This window comes from Psammomys obesus, unplaced genomic scaffold (genome assembly GCF_907164565.1).
Source record: "Psammomys obesus unplaced genomic scaffold, mPsaObe1.curated_primary_1811, whole genome shotgun sequence".
In the NCBI taxonomy this organism is placed as follows: domain Eukaryota; kingdom Metazoa; phylum Chordata; class Mammalia; order Rodentia; family Muridae; genus Psammomys; species Psammomys obesus.
In genome coordinates this window covers 56,007,921-56,028,345 of record NW_026585895.1, presented here as the reverse complement: position 1 = coordinate 56,028,345, position 20,425 = coordinate 56,007,921, and the positions used below count along the sequence as shown (strand labels likewise).

The 20,425-nt window shown below is 40.2% G+C and overlaps 1 protein-coding gene across 1 annotated transcript in view; it reads left to right on the top strand.

The window, feature by feature from the left end:
• Tbpl2 (TATA-box binding protein like 2) overlaps window positions 1-20,217 on the top strand; it is a 28,635-nt gene extending 8,418 nt beyond the window's left edge. Inside the window, exons 5-7 of the mRNA XM_055599759.1 lie at window positions 3,902-4,069; window positions 8,725-8,819; window positions 20,141-20,217. Of these exons, the coding sequence (XP_055455734.1) occupies window positions 3,902-4,069; window positions 8,725-8,819; window positions 20,141-20,217 (340 nt within the window). The remainder of the gene's footprint in view (window positions 1-3,901; window positions 4,070-8,724; window positions 8,820-20,140) is intronic.
• Window positions 20,218-20,425: the final 208 nt, after the last annotated feature.

Here is a 20,425-nt window from a genome sequence, read left to right as displayed (position 1 = left end):
ATATTTGGCAATTTTATGCTGCAGATATTTTTCCAGATTACTATTTATCATATTTTAAAGAAGGTTTTTAAAATACAACTTAAATTTGTTGGTACATAGTCAGTTGGTTCATTTTTATCCTTTATTTGATTATTTGGAATCTTGTTTGGAAAACATTCCCTTTGTTGAACATTATATACTTCCCAATGCTGTGACCCTTTAATACAATTCCTTATGTTGTGCTAACCCCCAACCATAAAATTATTTTTTTGCTGGGAACCAGCCCTGGGGTGAGAACAGGGCCTAAAGAAGGGTGGATATAAGGGCAGCAGGGAGGAATGAGTCAGGCACAGAGATCAAGAGGACTTTTACATCCTGACTGACTGGCAGTCTAGGTACTTCTTTATTTATACAGAATTTAGTAGGCAGGGATAGATGCATGTTGTTCCAAAATATAGATCATACCATGTTTGTCCCTATACATGTTTTAACTTTCGCTTGGTCATAAGTTTAGTCATTATTGATGACATGACATGACAGAGCAATGTTATCTTTTAGAATCACTTTCCCTCATCAGTCCCACAACCCAACTTTTAACAATATTGCAATTTTAAGGGCATATTTTGCCAAAGCATAACAGCCTGTTCTTAGACTAGTAGCTCTTGCAGTTTCAAAGGGACTAAACACAAAGAAAACATCCAAGCCAGCCTGGGTAGATTGTCATGTCCCAAGCAGTGTGTTATCAACTTTTAATAGAGTGCTAATTGATGTTTTGTGTCAGGAACTTTTCCATTTTTATGTTTTCTTTGAGAGATGTATCAATTTCTGCGCTTGAGATTCTCTATTCCATCTCTCATTTTCTGTGGTGATGCTTACCTTTGTGGTTCCTGATTTCTTCTCTAAGTTATCCATCTCCAGGGTTTTCTTGGTTTGTGTTTTCGTTATTGATTCTAATTCCAATTTCATGTCTTGAACAACTTTATTCATTTCCTTTACCTGTTTGATTGTGGGTTCCTGTTTGTCCATGATGACCTCTATTTGTTTGTTTCTTCTTTATTTGCCTCTAATAACTGCATAATCATAGATTTAAGATAATTTCCTGGTGTTTTAGCTGCATTAGAATATCCATTAATTTTGAAGGGAATTCTAGTAAAGTCATGATGTCCTGGTTTTTATTGATCATATTCTTATGCCAGCCTCAAGCCATCTGGTTGTCTATAGCCTCGATTGTTCCTGGAGCCTGTCTCTGGAGTCTGGAGTAGTCTACAGGAATATGAGATATATCCAGGGGCTTAAGAATGGTTGTTGGAGATTCAGATGTGGCTAAGCAAGGGAGGGCGCTCTGCTGAGTTCACTGTCTCTCCTGGCTCACTGTCTGTGACTCAGGTAGGCCAGGCAGCTGGGGCACAGGTAGAAAGATCTCCAAGACTAGAGCTGCTTCAGTGCCCCACAGCCTTCTTTGGGATGATGAACAATGGGACTTGGGTCCTGTGTGTAGCTCAGCTCTGCTGGGTTCACTGTCTCTGGTGGGCTTGCTGTTTCTGACCTAGGTGGGCCAGGCAGGTGGGGAGCAGGCCCGAGCCTAGAGCTGCTCCAGTGCCCCACAGGCCTCCTTGGGGAGGAAGACTACAAGAGTCTCTTTGAGTTAGAGCCTCATAAGGAAGTCTCTGGAATTATTTGAATTACAATCTCCATAGCATAAGAAAGACCTTCAAGTAGGCTCAGATGATGATATCCTCTTAAAAGTGGGAGAGGTAGTACATTTCTTGGGACAATCAATACTCCAGGGAGAATGCATAAATGATTCATAAGAAAATTTCCAGGGCTTGAGAGATGGCTCAGTGGTTAAGAGTACTGTCTGCTCTTGCAAATAGACCTGGGTTCAATTCCTAGCACCCACATGGCAGCTCACAACTGTCTCTAACTCCAGTTCCAAGGGATCTGACACCTTCACACTGATGCACACTAAATAAAAATAAAAATTATTTTTAAAAAATTTCCATCAATGGAATGTCCCCAAGTTGTACAAATAATAAAAGACCCCCACGCATGCGACATGTAGAGATCAAGGCAATAAGAGTGGGAGACTGCAGCACAGCGATTGCATCACTCGGCTCAGCTTTGCTGGATCTTTGTCAAGCAGCTGTGCTGCTTTATGATTTTTGCTGTTCCCATTAGATATGGCTGTGCCAATTTTTGTAGCTACTTCTGAACTTTAATTTTGCTACTTTTATGAATCATAATGTAAATATTTTTGTAGATAGAATTTTGCAAAAGGGTTCATGACTCACAGGTTGAGAACTACTGATCTGGACCATATTCTATCTGAAGGAAGTGCCCTGTACCTCTGCTGCCCATTGGGATAGCTACTGGTCAGTGTGGCTGTTAAAAACTGTATATATTTAAATAAATTGGATTGAACAGGTATAAGTTTTTTTTCAGTATAAGATATCCATGATAAGACATTAGGGTCCTAAGTCTGTTTTCTAATGTTTGTATACACACACACACACACACACACACACACACACACACACACTTTGAATTGTGGTTAAAATAGGAACCTGTATGAGAAATTTACAATGAAATAAGCCTTCCTTTTTTAAATGTCTTTATTCCATTCCTAACTTGTGACATGGCCTTGTTAAGCAATATCAGGAGTTAGAAAAGGGTTGGGAGAAACAAGAAGGATAAAGTGCATGAACACCATTCATAGAAGAGAACAGTGAAGGATTGAGGGAAGAGAATACAACACTTCCCTTTGTCCAGGCAAGCCGAGGCAACCTGGCTTTTCTTTAGGGAACTGCTGATTTACAACTTAAAGATGGGGTCACCACAAGGAGCACTTTGTTCACATAATTCACTCACCAGGCGTGAGGCTGTCCAGCAGCCCCTTCTGGTCATTGTTGTTGGGGCAGGGGAACAATGTCAAATGAAAACTACAGGCTCAGCTCTTAGGACTTCACATTCTGACATGGATTTGAGCTGGGCCTTTAGAAGAATGTAGCTACAAGTTTGGATACATTTCTCCCTCGTGTCGAATATGAATCAGAGCAGTTGTTTGAGAAAGCTGAGATGCTTAGGCAAGTTTTAAGAAATTTAAATTTGTTTTTGACAATTTGTCTCAAAAAGACCTAAGTCTATGCCACTCATTTGGCACATATCTTTCTTCCTTGTGTTGGTGATTATTTTTTTAATGTCTTCATACTTCTTTTTGTTTCCATATTAATGGCTTACACACTTTTAGAGCAGGTCATTTAGGCTACAATGAGTACCAAAAGCATTTTGAAGGCTATGGACAGCAATTTGCTAGACCCCAGATAAAGAGCCTCTTGTGTGTCAGACGTCAAACCTGGTCACGGCTCCTCAAACAAGATTTTAGGTCTGAGTACACACTTTGAGAAATGGTGCAGTAGTTAGTTTTTCAAATAACATTTAAAACAACTAAAACAAAAGTACTTTCTAGATAAGAGATGACCAATCAAGGTTTTTGAGGTTTGGTTCAGTTCAACAACTAAATTGTCCATTGTATCAGATCCTTGGGAAGACATTATAGACAAAGGTATGAAAGGAAGGTCCTTCCCATGGAACTTCACTTATTTTTCTTTTATTTTTATAATTCTGAGGATCACATCTTGCACATGTTAAGCAAGTAAATTCACTGAGCTACATAGCAGCCTACAGACTCATAGGTACATTGAAAAATGAACATAGTATGCACATGTAATAGAAATAGTAAAGGAGTCAGAGTGAATAAGATGTTGTTAGTCAACTAGGTGTGTGATGCATCCCTGTAATCTTAGCACTTGGGAAATGAAGCAGGAAGATTGCCAGGAGTTACCCAGCAGCCTAAAGAACCAAAGAGCCAGGCTATCTCAGAAAACAACCAAAAATGCCTTTAATCATATTTTCATCTCCCCAGTGAAGAGGAGTCTCGACTAGCAGCAAGAAAGTATGCTCGTGTGGTGCAGAAGCTTGGGTTCCCTGCCAGATTTCTCAATTTTAAAATTCAGAACATGGTTGGAAGCTGCGATGTGAAATTTCCCATCAGGCTGGAGATTTTGGCACTAACCCACCAGCAGTTCAGTAGGTATGGTGGTTATTAAGAAGTTAGAAAATTCAGGCTGCTTATACAAGATAGTGTTCAGAGAAAGTATCCATTTACCAAATCAATCAATAAATAAATAGATAGATGATAGATAGATAGATAGATAGATAGATAGATAGATAGATAGATAGGAGGAGGCAGGTGGCTGACTGGATCATGATGCTGTGTCAGTGCTTTGAAAGCGTGGTTCTCACAGCAAACTTGCATGGTGATCACTTGGGCCATTTTAGCCCACATCTCTGATTGGGCGGCTCCATCAGGAGATACTCAGTCCTACAAAGTTCATACCCAACATTGGTACTGCTGGCCTGAAGCTCTCTATGTCCAGATCCACTAACTGGTTAGATTTTTAAAATAGGCCTAAGTAGCTTTGGAAATGGCAGTGGGAGAAGTGAAGGGGTGGGAATGATAGCTGGAGGGGGAAATATTGGATGGGGGAAAGATGGCTGGGGCATATCCTGTGAGTATGATCCTATCCTGATGTGTTTATTTGGGAGGGGGCATCTTTGTGTAGTTGTAACTGTCACAACAATGCAGTATTTATAGTATTGCTATCCTAAGGGAGCATTCTAGCCTTCTTTGCTTCTTTAAGCCTAATCTCCACAGCCAGGGTGACTCCCTGTCCTCAGCTCAGCCCTCAGAGAGGATAGTTCAGGCTTCAGAGATCACACCCTCCATCCCTGAATATACATATGGGCCAAAGTGCCTGCCCTACTATAGAATGACAGGTGCTTTTACTTTCTCTTGATCAGTTCAGTCTTGTCCCAACCTTTGGAAGAGCTGAATCTGCTCACTCAAGTAGGTAAGGTACAGTGGAAAGGAGCTTTGTTAGCTTTCTTTTCAGACCTAACCCCAACAGAAATTCAAAATGTCTGGACCCTTCCTTCCTTCCTTCCTTCCTTCCTTCCTTCCTTCCTTCCTTCCTTCCTTCTTTCCTCCCTCCCTCCCTCCCTCCCTCCCTCCCTTCCTTTCTTCCTTTTTTCTTCTTTTTGTTTTTTGTTTTTTTTTTGAGATAGGGTTTCTCTCTATAACTGCCATGGCTATGCTGAATCTTACTTTGTAGACCAGGTTGGCCACCTGCCTCTCCCTCCCCAAGTGCTGAGATTAAAGGATGTGCCACCATGCCCAGCTACTAGTCTGGACTTATTATTATTATTATTATTATTATTAATCACAATTTATTCAATTTGTATTTCTTCTATGGCCCCCTATCTCATCTCCTCCCAATCCTACCCTCCCTTCTTCTTCTTCCCCCGTGCCCCTCCCCTAGTCCACTGATAGGGAAGGTCCTTCTTCCCTTCTATTTGGCCCTAGCCTATCAGGTCTCATCAGGACTGGTTGCATTGTCTTCCTCTGTGGCCTAGCAAGGCTGCATCCCCCAGGGGGTGGTGATCAGAGAGCCTGCCACTGAGTTCATGTCAAAGACAGCCCTGCTCCCCTTACTAGGAACCCCACTTGGAGACTGAGTCTATGTGCTACATATGAGCTGGGGTTTTAGGTCCTCTCCATGCATTGTCCTGGGTTGGGGTATTATTCTCTTCAGGGCCCCCAAGGATCAGTTCTTTGGCTCTGTTGGTCTCCTTTAGGAGCTCCTGTCCCCTCCAGGTCTCTCTGTCTTCCCCTTCTTTCATATGATTCCCTGCACTATGAATCTCATCCTCTGATGTAATACCTCAATCAGTAGAGTCTTTCAGGCCATCTGTGTTAGGTTCCTGTTAGTCTGGACTTTTCTTAACTGTCAAACTATAGTTCGTTTCTAGATCTAGCTTGGAAAATACTTTCTTCCTCCTCCTAATTGTGTTATTTCCTCTTACACACAATTTGCTTATTGAGTGGTTATGACATCTGTTATGCTTTTTTATTTTTCAAAAGTCTGAGTTTTGTAGATAGCTCCCTCACTTCTTCATGCAATATATATTACCTCTGGGTGAGTTTTCTTTTCCATGCTATGGTCATTTATAGACTTAGTAATACTCTATTTTTAAATATGTGAACATAGATGTTTTATTCATATTCTCGAGCCACGGGTCTCCAGCCTCCCTTCTTAGACCACAGGAATGATCTCCACCTCAACTCAAAGCATGGCTGAGGTAGACTCCTGGTCCTCCTTTCAGGCCGTGCAGGCTTCTTTCACTTCCTTTCTCAACAACATACAGAGAGAGTGCTGTTGACAGCAAAAGTCACTTGTTAACATTTTCACTTTCTGAAAAATGAAAATGCCAAAAGGGCAAGATCAGAGTCAGCAACCTGGCTGTTATCTTCTCGAAGTGGCCTACACCAGGCTCGTGTTCCTAGCCAGCCGGGTTTATGAACTATCACAAAACAGTTACTTTTGTTGTGTCTGGCTGGAAAGTATACTTTGCATTCCAGAGACTATCTGTTTCTAGTCTCATTTTGGCCTCCCTCAGAACTGCCCCATCAGGCCAGCATTATTGTTCACTTTGGGAGCCTTAGGGACTTTTCTAAGCAGAGAGAGTTCTTTTTAGCTTTTGTTCCATATCCATAGCTTGTGTGAAACGACACCTACCAGTCATGATCATCAGGTCAAGTGTAGTTTAGGGTCTGAAAATTTGCATTTCAACATCTAATACAGGTGTGTCCCAGTTTTGTATCAAGTTTTGAAATCGGGTCTGGTTATGTCATCCAGCCTGGTCTCACCCTATAGCAATTCTTCTGTGTCACTCCTGAGTTGCTAGGATTATAATAAGCATGCACCAGTATGTCCTCATGTGTCTTTGGGAAGTATTGTACCACTGAGCTACACCACCATAGTCTCTCTCTCTCTCACTACCTTCTCTATCAATCTATGTCACAATGATCTTTATAGCTTTCTATGAGAATTACCACTTCAGTTTTAACCTAAAAAGATGTGCTAATAAGATACTTGCTAAGGGTCTAAAATCCAGGTGAGTATTATGTAGTAGATGATGATGTGCACCTGGCCACCTATGTGGCCTTAGTCCCTTGTCCACATGGAATATGCTGACTAAAATAAAGACACACACTGTCAATGTTAGTCTTCAACTGTGGTAGTCGCTTTGGAGCTAAGACTGTTCTGTGTGCTATGGGACTCTTTGTGTTACTGTGGATATGAAGAGTCAGGAAAGCACTTCTGAGAAGTGATACTGTAAGACACTTCAAGGTTGAACTGGACAAAAAATCATCAGGTGTTTGAAATTCATTCTCTATTGGATGGTCTCTGCTCTCTTTTATTTACAGTGATACACAAAATAAATAATACATCTTTGATCAGGAATTCATTGTGCTTGTTACTTTAGAAACATGGTTTTGGAACTGACCTTCATATGCTTTATGACGATAATCTTGCTGTGGTCACTTTTCTGTTTCCAGCAATGGCTTCTACAGTTTTATTGGTTGAAGAACCGCAGGCACTTGTCAGTGTGTTCATTCTCTTTGTACAAAGGTTAAGGTTATTCCTGATGTACCGGTTTTCACGCCTTGTTTTTCTTACACCTATTCTCCTTGAGCTGTTACTTTGAGAACAGTTGTATTTTTGTACCCTCCTCTTGCTCTACCAACTTCTCTGGGGTGGACAGCTCAACCATTTCTGTGGCTTTGTGCCCTTCCTTTGCTCCATGGAGATCCAGCATATGTTTCAAATAAATCTTAGTGATTTCCTACTTATAGAATCACACTGTGAATCACATGTTTACAAGTAGCTGTGGCCTTAAACTACTTTTATTTTTATTTGCTAATTTTTTTACAATTTATTAATATACACAAAATGTGCTTATTATTGGGAACTTGGAAAATTCTTTTAAAAATGCTTATATACTATTACTGGCAAGCTTTAGTTCAGTGGTAAAAGGTGAAGAATGTTTAACAAGATCTTCAAGTATCAAATCTGATGCTGAATGTTAATCTCAGTTCCTCTTCATCTAGGATGGCTTATAAATGGGAGAAACAATAATCAGAAGTTATCTCTTAAGCTGGTCCTAGTACTCAGGAAGCTGAGGCAGGAAGGCTACAAGTGCAAGGGCAGCCTGGGCTATGCATAGCGAGTGCTAGACCAGTCTTGGAAACATACCGGAAGACACTGGTAACCCCAGCACTCAGGGAGGCAGAGGCAGAGGCAGAGGCAGAGGCAGAGGCAGAAGAATCTCTGTGAGTTCAAGGACAGCCTGGTCTACAATGTGAACATAAGACAGCCAAGGCTATACAGAGAAACCTATCTCCAAAAACTGAAAAATAAGAAAAAGGAAGGAAAGAAAGAAACAGATAAAATTTAATCATTTTTAAGCCTGTTTCACTATGTAGCCCAGACTTATTCTAAATTTTCAATCCTCCCTTGGCCTCCATTGTGCTGGGATTACAGGTATGAACCACCAGATTTGGATCAACCAAAAACTCAGTTTTGAATGTTTTAAGTGTTTACACTCAGGGCTAGGATTGTATCCCAGTGTCACAGCACTTGCCTAAATGTGTGAGGTTTTAGATTTAATCCTAGCATGAAGAAAAGTCTGCACTCAAGACACCACTCTTACTGAGATAGCTCAAAAGTTTTTAGTAAAATGGCACTTGTTTACAGCTGTGCGATGAAGTTTGATATGTGGGAACTTGAATGTTCTGGAATAGTAGTGAATAGTAGTGCTATTTATCACTTTTTGTGTCAACAGCTATGAACCTGAGCTGTTCCCTGGCCTTATTTATAAGATGGTAAAACCACAGGTTGTGTTGCTCATTTTTACATCTGGAAAAGTTGTGTTGACAGGTAAGTTATAAAGTTACTATCTCACTCCATAACATGGAAAGCTACATGTATGCTACGTATGTGCTACATGTATGAAGGTGTTTTCTGGGCTGGAGAGATGGCTCAGACATTAAGAGTGCTGTTTGCTCTTCCAGAGGTCCTGAGTTCTGGTGGCTCACAACCATCTGTAGTGAAAGCTGGTGCCCTCTTCTGGCGTTCAGGTGTACATGTAGGAAGGCGTTTCCTCCATAACAATGAGGTTTTGCTATCCTGGGGAAAAGAAAAATAAAGGAAAAATGACATTACCTTCAGATCTCAATTCTTAAAATTCCTATTGCTTGATGTGTATTTTTAACTTGCCATCCTGCTTTATATTAGCCATTATCACACACGCAACCTAACTTGCTACTTCAATCTCTTCAAGAAGGCTTTTAATAAAGCTGCACAATGTTCTAATGCAGGCATTGGCATATTCTCTGTAAAGGACCAAACGCTAAATATTTAAACTTTATGGCCCCAATATTCCCTGCTGGAACTAGCATCATATAGAGGGTTTGGCTTGGGAATTATTTGCCTATGATTAAAAATGTCACATAAAAGTACTCTTTTATTTCCTCTCAAATCACTTAATGTACAGGTCGTTCTTGGGTCACAAGCTGACAAATATAGTCAGTACACTGGCTTTTGGAGCTGCCCTACACTTCCTGACTTCTACTCTATCAGGCTACTGTATAAAACACGGCTTCCCATTGCAGACACTTCTGTTTTCCTTTGTGCTTGTTACTTATAAATTGAACAAGCATTTGACTACTTTGTTTGAGAATTATTAGTGTAAGTGCTTAGAAGTCAAACTTTGGTTTAAGCATATTACTGTTTTCAAAGTTCTTAGCATAAATTATCAAGGTATTTTAAAGGCCTCTACTATATATTCTCCTGCATCAAACTTTCCTTCCAAACAGTTTATCTGAACATGTTTAACCAAATTTCCAGCAGCATTTTAAAAAGTCTGGGTATGGTGGCACTTGCCTTTAATCCAGGCACTTGGGTAGCAGAAGTAGGCAAACTTCTGCCTGATCTGTATAGCTCTAGGCCACCAACCAGGTATACCGAGCAAGACCCCACCACACACACAACTTGGCTAATTCAAGTCATTGTATTCGTAGTTGGTGTGTCTGTTGCTAAGATATGGAGATGAATTCATGAATCTGGTGTTCAAATGGCAGACTCTTAAGTGTAAGTACCTAGCAAGTACATGTACTGTATTAGGATGCAAATAGCCATCTGGAAGCAATCTAACACTGTGGAATTATGTTGCACTGAATCTTAGGGAACCAGAAGTTATGCCATATGTACTTAGGCCAACCATCCGATGCCCCTAATTCTGTCTGATGCTCTTCAAGGACAATAAACCGGTCTATGTATTTGTAAAATGGTATGGTTTTTCAAAAGACTTCACAAAATGGTAGTGCATTTAGCTTTCCCACTTTTCTGTGAGAGAGACTGATGTCTTGCTGGTAAGGAAACTGAAACTTGGAGGTCAGATGAGATGCTTATGATTGCAAAGTTATTTAGTGGTAGAGCTGACATTTGAGCTCTTACCCAATTTCGAAGCCAGCCCTTTCTCAGTACACCAGGCCAAGTCTTGCTACCTTATGGCCAGGGTTAGAAAGAGTGTGTATATCAAAGAGGCAGTCTTTGAGGTACATAGGAAAGGCTTGGTAAGCTTTACTTAAAATGCCAGAGTCACCTAGTTGGGGATGCTGCTATAACATATGGGCACTCATTATTGATGTTAACTAGACTATAAGACTAAGTTTTCCTTTGATGTCCATACTTCACTAAGGAAATGTTGGATGAGGTCTGGGCCACAGTCAGAGGGAAAAGTGTTTGCTTAGAATGTAAAAGACCAGGGCTGCAGAGATGGCTCAGCCGTTAAAGGTTAGCCTCACAACCATAAATATAAGAATGTAAAAGAGCCTGGGCCTGCTCCCCAGCACCAGAACTAATACTAATGTTACAAAATCTTGTTTTAACACATGGGAATGCACACAAGTGGCACTCAGTTGATGGTTTTCAGTGTAAAGGATGGAACACTGGCTCCACGTCTTCCTCACAGTAGCTGCTTTATGATTAGGTAACTTCAATTTCTTGGTCCTTGATTCTATCATTTATAAAATGAGGAAAATGTACATTATTTTGTATCAGAAATCTTTTTTTTTTCTATGATGTAAAATACCAGCAGGGTTTCTGTTTCTCAGGAGTCTCCAGGTGGTATGCTCTTCGTGTTTGTTTTTTCATTAAGTAATTTATTTATTTACTTTACATCCTAATTGGAACTTCCCCTCTCTCCTCTCCTCCCAGACCCTACCTCTACTCTCCCCCCCTTTCTTCTCAGAGAAGGGAGACCTCCCACGGATATCTACCTGCCTTGGCATATCAAGTTGTAGTAGGACTGGGTGCATTTTCTGTTGAGGCTAATCAAGCCTGTACAGTTAGGGGCAAGGGTTCCAAAGGCAGGCAACAGAGTCAGAGACAGCCCCTGCTCCTGCTGTTAGAGGTCCCACATGAGGACAAAGCTGTACATCTGTTACTTAAGTGTAAGGGGCCTAGGTCTGTCCCATCCGTGTTTTCTGGTTGGTAGTTCAGTTTCTGTGAGTTCCTATGGGCCCAGGTTAGTTGATTCTGTAGTTTTTGTGTGGTGTCCATGACCTCTCTGGTTCTTTCAATCCCTCCTCTCACTCTTTCATAAGATTCTCCAAGCTCCACCTAATGTTTAGGTCTTGCATCAGTTTTCATCAACTGTTTGATGAAGCCTCTAAGATGACATTTATGATAGCCTCCTGTCTGCAAGTAGAGTGGATATTATTATTGTCATGGTGGGCTCTCTTTCATGGCATGAAACTCAATTTGGGCCAGTCATTCATTGGCTATTCCCTCACTTTCTGCTGTCTCTTTATCACTGTACCTTTACAAGTCAGAGAAAATTGTGGATGGAAGGTTTTGTGTTTATGATGGTATACTCATCCCTCCATTGAAAGTCTTGCCTGGTTATAGGAGGCACTTTTCATGTTCTATAAACCCTGGTCCTAAGAGTCTTAGCGAGGATCATCCTCATAGATTCCTGGGATTTTCCACTGTCTTAGACTTCTAGCTTGCTTCAGAGATATCCCCCAACTGATTCCAGTTCTCTCCCCCACCATCCTTCCCACACTTGATCACTCCTACTCTTTCCCTCCCCTCCCCTCCCCATGCAGTTCTCGCCCTCCATCTACCACATTCCCCTTCTCAGTGAGAATGAAGCATCCTCCCTCGGACCCTACTTGTTCCTTGGCTTCTTTGGGTATGTGGATTGTAGTTATTGGACTTCATGGCTAAAATCAACTTATAGGTGAGTACATAGCATGTTTGTCTTTCTGGGTCTAGGTTACCTAACTCAACATGATCTTTTCTAGTTCCATCTACTTGCCTGCAAAATTCATGATGTCACTGTTCAAGTGAGATTCCATTGTGTAAATATACAACATTTTCTCTATCTATTCTTTAGCTGAGGGACATCTAGATTGTTTCCAGTTTCTGGCTATTACAAATAAAACTGCTATAAACATAGTTGAGCATGTGTCCTTTTGATATGGAACATCTTTTGGGTATATACCCAGGAATGGTATAGCTGGGTGTTGAAAAAATTTTTCTCAGGAAATTCCCAATTTTCTGAGAAACTGCCAGATTGATTTCCAAAATGTTTCTATAAGTTTACACTTCCACCAGCAATGGAGGGGAGGGTTCCCCTTGTTTCAAAACCTCTCTAGAATGAACTGTGGGCTTGAGTTTTTGATCTTAGCCATTCTGATGAGTGTTAGATGGAATCTCAGAGTTGTTTTACTTTGCATTCCCCTGATGACTAAGCATCTTGAACATTTCTTTAAGTGCTTCTTGGCCACTAAAGATTCCTCTGTCGAGAATTTTTTGTTTAGCTCTGCACTCTATTTTTAATTGGGTTGTTTGGTTTGTTGCTGTCTAATTTCTTTTTTTTTTTTTGAATTTTATTTTTTTCTTATCAGTTACATTTTATTAACTCTGTATCCCAGCTGTGTCCCGATCCCTCATTCCCTCCCAGTCCCTCCCTCCCTCCCTCATCTCCACCGTGCCCCTTGCCAAGTCCACTAATAGGGGAGACCTCCTCCCCATTCATCCAATCCTGTTTTATCAGGTATCTTCAGGACTGGCTGAAAAGCTCTCCTCTGTGGCCTAACAGGACTGCTCCTCCCTTGGGGAGGTGGGGAGGCCAAAGAGCCAGTCATTGAGTTCCTGTTAGAAATAATCCTTGTTCCTCTCACTATGGGAAACCAATTGGTTACTGAGCTACCACAGGCTACATCTGAGCAGAGGTTCTAAGTTACTGAGCTACCACAGGCTACATCTGAGCAGAGGTTCTAGGTTACATTCGTACATGGTCCTTGGTTGCATGTCAGTCTCAGAAAAGACCCTGTGCCCAGATATATTTGGTCCTTGTGGAGCTCCTATTCTTTCCTCATCAGACTAACTCCCCTTCTTTCTTATGATTCCCTGTACTCTGCCAAAGGTTTGGTCATGCGTCTTTGCTTTGAAAACACTGCTAGTTAGAATCTTTCAAATGCACTCAGTAGACTCCTGTCCTATGTTCAATGCGCATCCCACCTGTCTTTCTAAACGAGGATTGATAATCTTAACCCATGTCCGCTCTCTTGATAGTCTTTTTTAGGTGTATAGATTTCATTATGTTTATCATATCTTATAGGTCTATATAAGTGAGTATATACCGTGTTTGTCTTTCTCCTTCTGGGATATTTCACTCAGGATGATCTTTTCTAGATCCCACCATTTGCCTGCAAATTTCATGATTTCCTCCTTTTTGATTGCTGAGTAGTATTCCATTGTGTAAAAATACCACAATTTCTGTACCCATTCCTCCGTTGATGGACATCTGGGTTGTTTCCAGGTTCTGGCTATTACAAATAATGCTGCTATAAACATGGTTGAGCAAATATCCCTTTTGTGTACTTGAGCAAAGTTTGGGTATATACCTAGCAGTGGTATAGCTGGGTCTTGAGGAAGCACTATTCCTAATTGTCTTAGAAAGCGTGAGATAGCTTTCCAGAGTGGTTGTATCAGTTTACATTCCCACCAGCAGTGGAGGAGGGTTCCCCTTTCTCCACAACCTCTCCAGCATGTGTTGTCCCTTGAGTTTTTCATCTTGGCCATTCTGATGGGTGTAAGGTGATATCTCAGGGTCATTTTGATTTGATTTCCCTGATGGCTAATGAGGATGTGCATTTCTTTAAGTGTTTCTCTGCCATTCGATATTCCTCTACAGAGAGTTCTCTGTTTAGCTCTGTATCCCATTTTTTAATTGGATTACTTGGTTTGCTGCTTTTCAGCTTCTTTAGTTCTTTGTATATACTGGATATGAGTCCTTTGTCAGATAAAGGGTTGGTGAAGATTCTTTCCCAATCTGTAGGCAGGCGTTTTGTTTTGATGACAGTGTCCTTTGCTTTACAGAAGCTTTTCAGTTTCATGAGGTCCCATTTATTGATTGTTGCTCTTAGAGCCTGTGCTGTTGGTGTTCTGTTCAGGAAGTTGTCTCCTGTGCCAATGAGTTCTAGGCTGTTCCCCACTTTTTCTTCTAACAGATTTAGAGTATCTGGTTTTATGTTTATCTTTGATCCACTTGGACTTTAGTTTTGTGCACGGTGATAAATATAGATCTATTTTCATTTTTCTGCATGTGGACGTCCAGTTGGACCAGCACCATTTGTTGAAGATGCTGTCTTTTTTCCATTGAATGGTTTTGGCTGCTTTGTCAAAAATCGAGTATTCATAGGTGTGTGGGTTTATTTCTGGGTCTTCTATGCGGTTCCATTGATCCTCCTTTCTGTTTCTATACCAATACCATGCAGTTTTTATTACTATTGCTCTGTAGTACAACTTGAGATCGGGGATAGAGATACCTCCAGATGATCTGTTGTTGTACAGGATTGTTTTGGAGATTCTGGGTTTTTTGTTTCTCCATATGAAGCTGAGAATCTTTTTTTTCAAGGTCTCTAAAGAATTGAGTTGGTATTTTGATGGGAATTGCATTGAATCTGCAGATTGCTTTTGGCAGGATGGCCATTTTCACAATGTTAATCCTACCAATCCATGAGCACGGGAGATCTTTCCATCTTCTGAGATCTTCTTCAATTTGTTTCTTCAGAGACTTGAAGTTTTTCTCAAACAGGTCTTTCACTTGCTTGGTTAGTGTCACCCCAAGGTACTTTATGTTATTAGTGGCTATTGTGAAGGGTGTTGTTTCCCTCATTTCTTTCTCGGCCCTTTTGTCTTTGGTATAGAGGAGGGCTTCTGATTTTTTTGAGTTGATTTTGTATCCTGCCACTTTGCTGAAGGTGTTTATCAGCTGGAGGAGTTCTCTGGTTGAATTTTTGGGTTTGCTCATATATACTATCATATCATCTGCGAATAGTGACACTTTGACCTCTTCCTTTCCGATTTGTATCCCCTTGATCTCCTTTAGTTGTCTTATTGCTCTGGCTAGGACTTCAAGTACTATGTTGAAGAGGTAGGGAGAGAGTGGGCAGCCTTGTCTTGTCCCTGATTTCAGTGGGATTGATTTAAGTTTCTCTCCATTCAGTTTGATGTTGGCTATAGGCTTGCTGTATATTGCCTTTACTATGTTTAGATATGTGCCTTGTATTCCTGATCTCTCCAAGACTTTAAACATGAATGGGTGTTGGACTTTGTCAAATACTTTTTCAGCATCTAAGGAGATGATCATGTGGTTTTTCTCCTTCATTTGTTTATGTGGTGGATTACTTTGATGGATTTCCGTATGTTGAACCACCCTTGCATGCCTGGGATGAAGCCTACTTGGTCGTGGTGGATGATATCTTTGATGTGTTCTTGGATTCGGTTTGCAAGTATTTTATTGAGTATTTTTGCGTCAATGTTCATAAGAGAGATAGGTCTGAAGTTCCCTTTTTTAGTTGGGTCTTTGTGTGGTTTAGGTATCAGGGTGACTGTTGCTTCATAGAATGAGTTTGGTAATGTACCTTCTGTTTCTATTTTGTGGAATATTTTGAGGAGAATTGGTGTGAACACTTCTTTGAAGGTCTGGTAGAATTCCGTGCTGAAACTATCTGGCCTAGGGCTTTTTTTGGAGGGGAGACTGTGAATGACTGCTTCAATTTCCTTGGGGGATATAGGGCTATTCAATCTTTCTACCTGATTTTGACTTAATGTTGGAAGATGGAATCTATCAAGAAAATTGTCCATTTCATTTAGGTTTTCAAATTTTGTGGCATATAGGCTTTTGTAGTATGACCTAATGATTGTTTGAATTTCCTCTGTGTCTGTAGTTATGTCACCCTTTTCATCTCTGATTTTGTTGATTTGGATAGATTCTCTCTGCTTTTTATTTAGTTTGGCTAAGGGTTTGTCTATCTTGTTGATTTTCTCAAAGAACCAGCTTTTTGTTTCATTGATTCTTTGAATAGTTTTGTTTCTAATTGATTGATTTCAGCCTTAAGTTTGATTATTTCCAGCTGTCTGCTCCTCTTGGGTATATCTGCTTCTTTTTTTTCTAGGGTTTTCAGTTGGGCCATTAAGTTATTTGTATGTGCTGTTACGAAATTCTTCTTGCAGGCACTTAGTGCTATAAATTTTCCCCTGAGCACTGCTTTCAATGTGTCCCATAAATTGGGTATGTTGTGCCTTCATTTTCATTGAATTCTAGGAAGTCTTTAATTTCTTTCTTTATTTCTTCCTTAACCCAGCTGTTGTTGAGTAACAAGTTGTTCAGTTTCCATGTGCGTGTAGGCTGTTTGTTATTTCTGTTGTTGTTGAGATCAAGCTTAAGTCCATGGTGGTCAGATAGAATACAAGGGGTTATTTCAATCTTTTTGTATCTGTTGAGGCTTGCTTTATGACCAACTATATGGTCTATTTTGGAGGAGGTTCCATGTGGTGCTAAAAAGAAGGTATACTCTTTTGAGTTTGGATGAAAAGATCTGTAGACGTCTATTAGGTCCATTTGATTTAGGGTCTCTGTAAGTGTTTTTATTTCCCTATTTGTTTTCTGTCTAGTTGATCTGTCCCTTGGTGAGAGTGGAGTGTTGAAGTCTCCCACTATTAGGGTTTTAGGATCAATGTGTGATTTAAGCTTTAATATTATTTCATTTATGAATGTAGGTGCTCTTGTATTTGGGGCATAGATATTCAAAATTGTGATGTCCTCTTGGTGGATTTTTCCTTTGATGAGAATATAGTGGCCGTCCTTATCTTTTTTGATTAACTTGGGTTGAAAGTCTATTTTATTAGATATTAGGATGTCTACTCCCGCTTGTTTTCTGGAACCATTTGCTTGAAAGACATTTTTCCAGCCCTTTACTCTGAGGTAGTGTTTATCTTTGTTGCATAGGTGTGTTTCTTGGATGCAACAGAATAATGGATCCTGTTTCCGCAACCATTCTGTTAGTCTGTGTCTTTTAATTGGGGAGTTGAGTCCGTTGATGTTGATAGAAACTAGTGACCAACAATTGTTACTTCAGATGTGGTGTTGGTAGTGTCACTGAGTTTCATTGCTTGTCTTCTTTTGGTTTTTTTGTTGTGTAGTTATCTATTTCCTCTGTTTCCTTCTATGTAGTTGTTTTCTTTGGTTTGGAGTTTCCCTTCTAGTAACTTCTGTAGAGCTGGGTTACTATGTAGATATTGTTTAAATTTGGTTTTGTCTTGGAATATCTTGAATTCTCCATCTATGTTGATTGAAAGTTTTGCTGGGTATAGTAGTCTGGGTTGGAATCTGTGGTCCCTTAAGGACTGTATGATTTCTGTCCAGGCCCTTCTGGCTTTCATAGTTTCTGTTGAGAAATCTGGTGTGATTCTGATAGGTCTACCTTCATATGTTACTTGGCCTTTTTCCCTTGCTGCTTTTAGAATTTTTTCTTTGTTTTGTAGGTTCAGTGTTTTGACTATGATGTGACGTGAAGAATTTCTTTTCTGGTCTAGTCTACTTGGTGTTCTGTAGGCCTCTTGTATGTTTATGGCCATCTCCTTCTTTAAGTTGGGAAAGTTTTCTTCTATACTTTTCTTGAAAATATTTTCCGGACCTTTGAGCCTGTTGTCTTCTTTTTCTTCTACTCCTATTATTCTTAGGTTTTGTCTTTTCATGGTGTCCTTGATTTCTTGGATGTTTTGTGTTTGGAACTTTTCTGATTTTATTTTTTCTTTGAGAGATGTGTCAATTTCCGCAAGTGTATCTTCGGCTCCTGAGATTCTTTCTTCCATCTCTTGTATTCTGTTGGTGATGCTTACCTTTGTAGTTCCTGATCTTTTCTCTATGTTCTCCAGCTCCTGGTTTTTCTCTATTTGTGTTTTCTTTATTGATTCTAATTCTGTTTTCCTGTCTTGCACCATTTCCTTCATCTGTTTGAATGTGGACTCCTGCTTTTCAATGATAGCTTCTATTTTTTTGTTCGTTTCCTCTCTATGTATCACTAATTGTGCCTCTACTTCTTTGGGTATAATTGCCTGTATTTCTATGAGAGCTTTGTTTATTTCTTCTTTATTTGCCTTCATTTGTGTGGACATTTCTTTGAGAGCTTTGTGCATTTCTTCTCTGTTTGCTTCAATTTTCGTGGTCATTTCTCTGAGAGCACGATTTGTTTCCTCTTGGTTAGTCTCGATTTCTTTGGTTATTTCTCTGAGGGCTTTATTCATTTCATCTCTATGGGCTTCTAATAGTTGGAGAAACATAGTTTTGAGGTCGTTTTCTTGTATATCTAGTGAATTGAAGTGTCCATTGTTTTGTGGGGTTGCTGGTGAGGTCATTATGTCCTGATTTTTGTTGGGAGTGTTCTACGTCTGCCTCTAGCCATCTGGTTATTTATAATCCTCACTGGTTGTTCCTCGAGATTGTAGTTTGGGCTATGATCCTCTCTTTCTGTTTTCTGGACTGTTTTTTCAGGAAGATGAGAGAGGTTCACTGCTTTGGGAGTGTGCACTGTGTTTTCAGTTTTGCCTAAGTAAGGAATGTGACGCTAGCGCTATTCGTGTGCGCTTATAGCGGGCGCAGTGTGCATGCTCGGATTCTCTGACTATTGCAGTGGCCTGCAAGCCACTATTACGCAGTTCTGACTGAGATCCATGGTACTGCATTCTGGTTGATCCTCCTTTTGAATTATCTCCCGCTTTAGGCCTAGAGCTAAGCCACATAGTCACTCTCAGGTTTCCTTCTTTCTTCCTTTCTAGCTCCACATATCTTAAGGAAGGGTCCTATGACTTTAGATGTTTCAAGTTATTCACACACCAATAGGTTGTTGGTTTTGTTTACTTGTTGTCTTGTCTTTTAAACAGGGCTGGCTATGTAACTCAGGATGGCTTTGAAGTCATGACCCTCCTGCTTCAGCCTTCCAAGCAATAGATATAAGCATGCATTGGGTGCTAACAGTTTCTACTGTTTCTTCCATTAACCTCTTTTCTTCTTAGCTTTCTGCCCGCTAGATATTTACTCCTGTTTAGCTGAAGCCACACATTCACATAAAAAGAACAAATCCATAACACTTACTAGGCTGTCCCCTATCTACATTTGAAGGTGGAGAGTGTGATGTTTGTTGGTGAGAGATGAGAGATGAATAGGGACTGACGTATCTCAAGGGAGAGAATCTAATCTGTTTTTAGTGCTATATGCCCACATTTGTCATATTATAGTTCACAATTGCTGACACCTAAAATCCAAAAATTAAAATGCTATAAATTTCCTTCTGATTGCTTCCAATGTGTTAAAATTAGAATCTCCTTAAATGGCTTTACCTAGTCTAGAACAATAAAAACAGGACACTAACTAGAAATGAATGGATCCAAGACAGTCATTTTGCCAGTAGCTAGGTCAGGATGCTGGAGATGTCACTCTTAGGTCACTTGCAGTACAGTCCATCCATATTTCTACTGAGCCCTGAATGACTGAAGACAACATCCATGTGGAGAAAATGCTAAAGGAACCTCTACCCTAAGGCATGTGTTTGTACGGCTATAGTGTTCCTTCTCCAGTTTTTTCCTTTATTAGAAATGCCACCTACTGGGAACAATTAAAAAGGTGCCATCTTGAAACCATCACAAAACTGGGCATCCTTGTACTCCCAGCACTGTGGAGGCAGACACAGATGGATCTGTTCTGAGGCCTCCTTGGGCTGCTTAGCTAGATCATTTCCCAAAATAAAAGAAACAAGAATTGAACATGGCAAAATGCAATTTTAGCATTAAAAAATATTGGTGCTGTTATGTTAAAGTTTATATATACTTTGATTTCTTTATAGGTGCCAAAGAGCGTTCTGCAATTTATGAAGCATTTGAAAACATGTATCCTATTCTAGAGAGTGTTAAGAAATTCTGAGTGTATCATTGGGCTTCTAGTAATGGTTTGGATATGTGTTGAAGCATAGCAGTGAAAGAGCTGCTTTCTTCTACACATGGCTCTAGAAGTCGTCTCCCATGTTTTCTAGAAGACACTGGCCCCTGTTTCTATGCTAATAGGTTATGGGTGTTTTGTTTGATTTTTGCCTTGTTTGGAAATAAGGTCTGTTATGTCCAAAGTGCAGTTT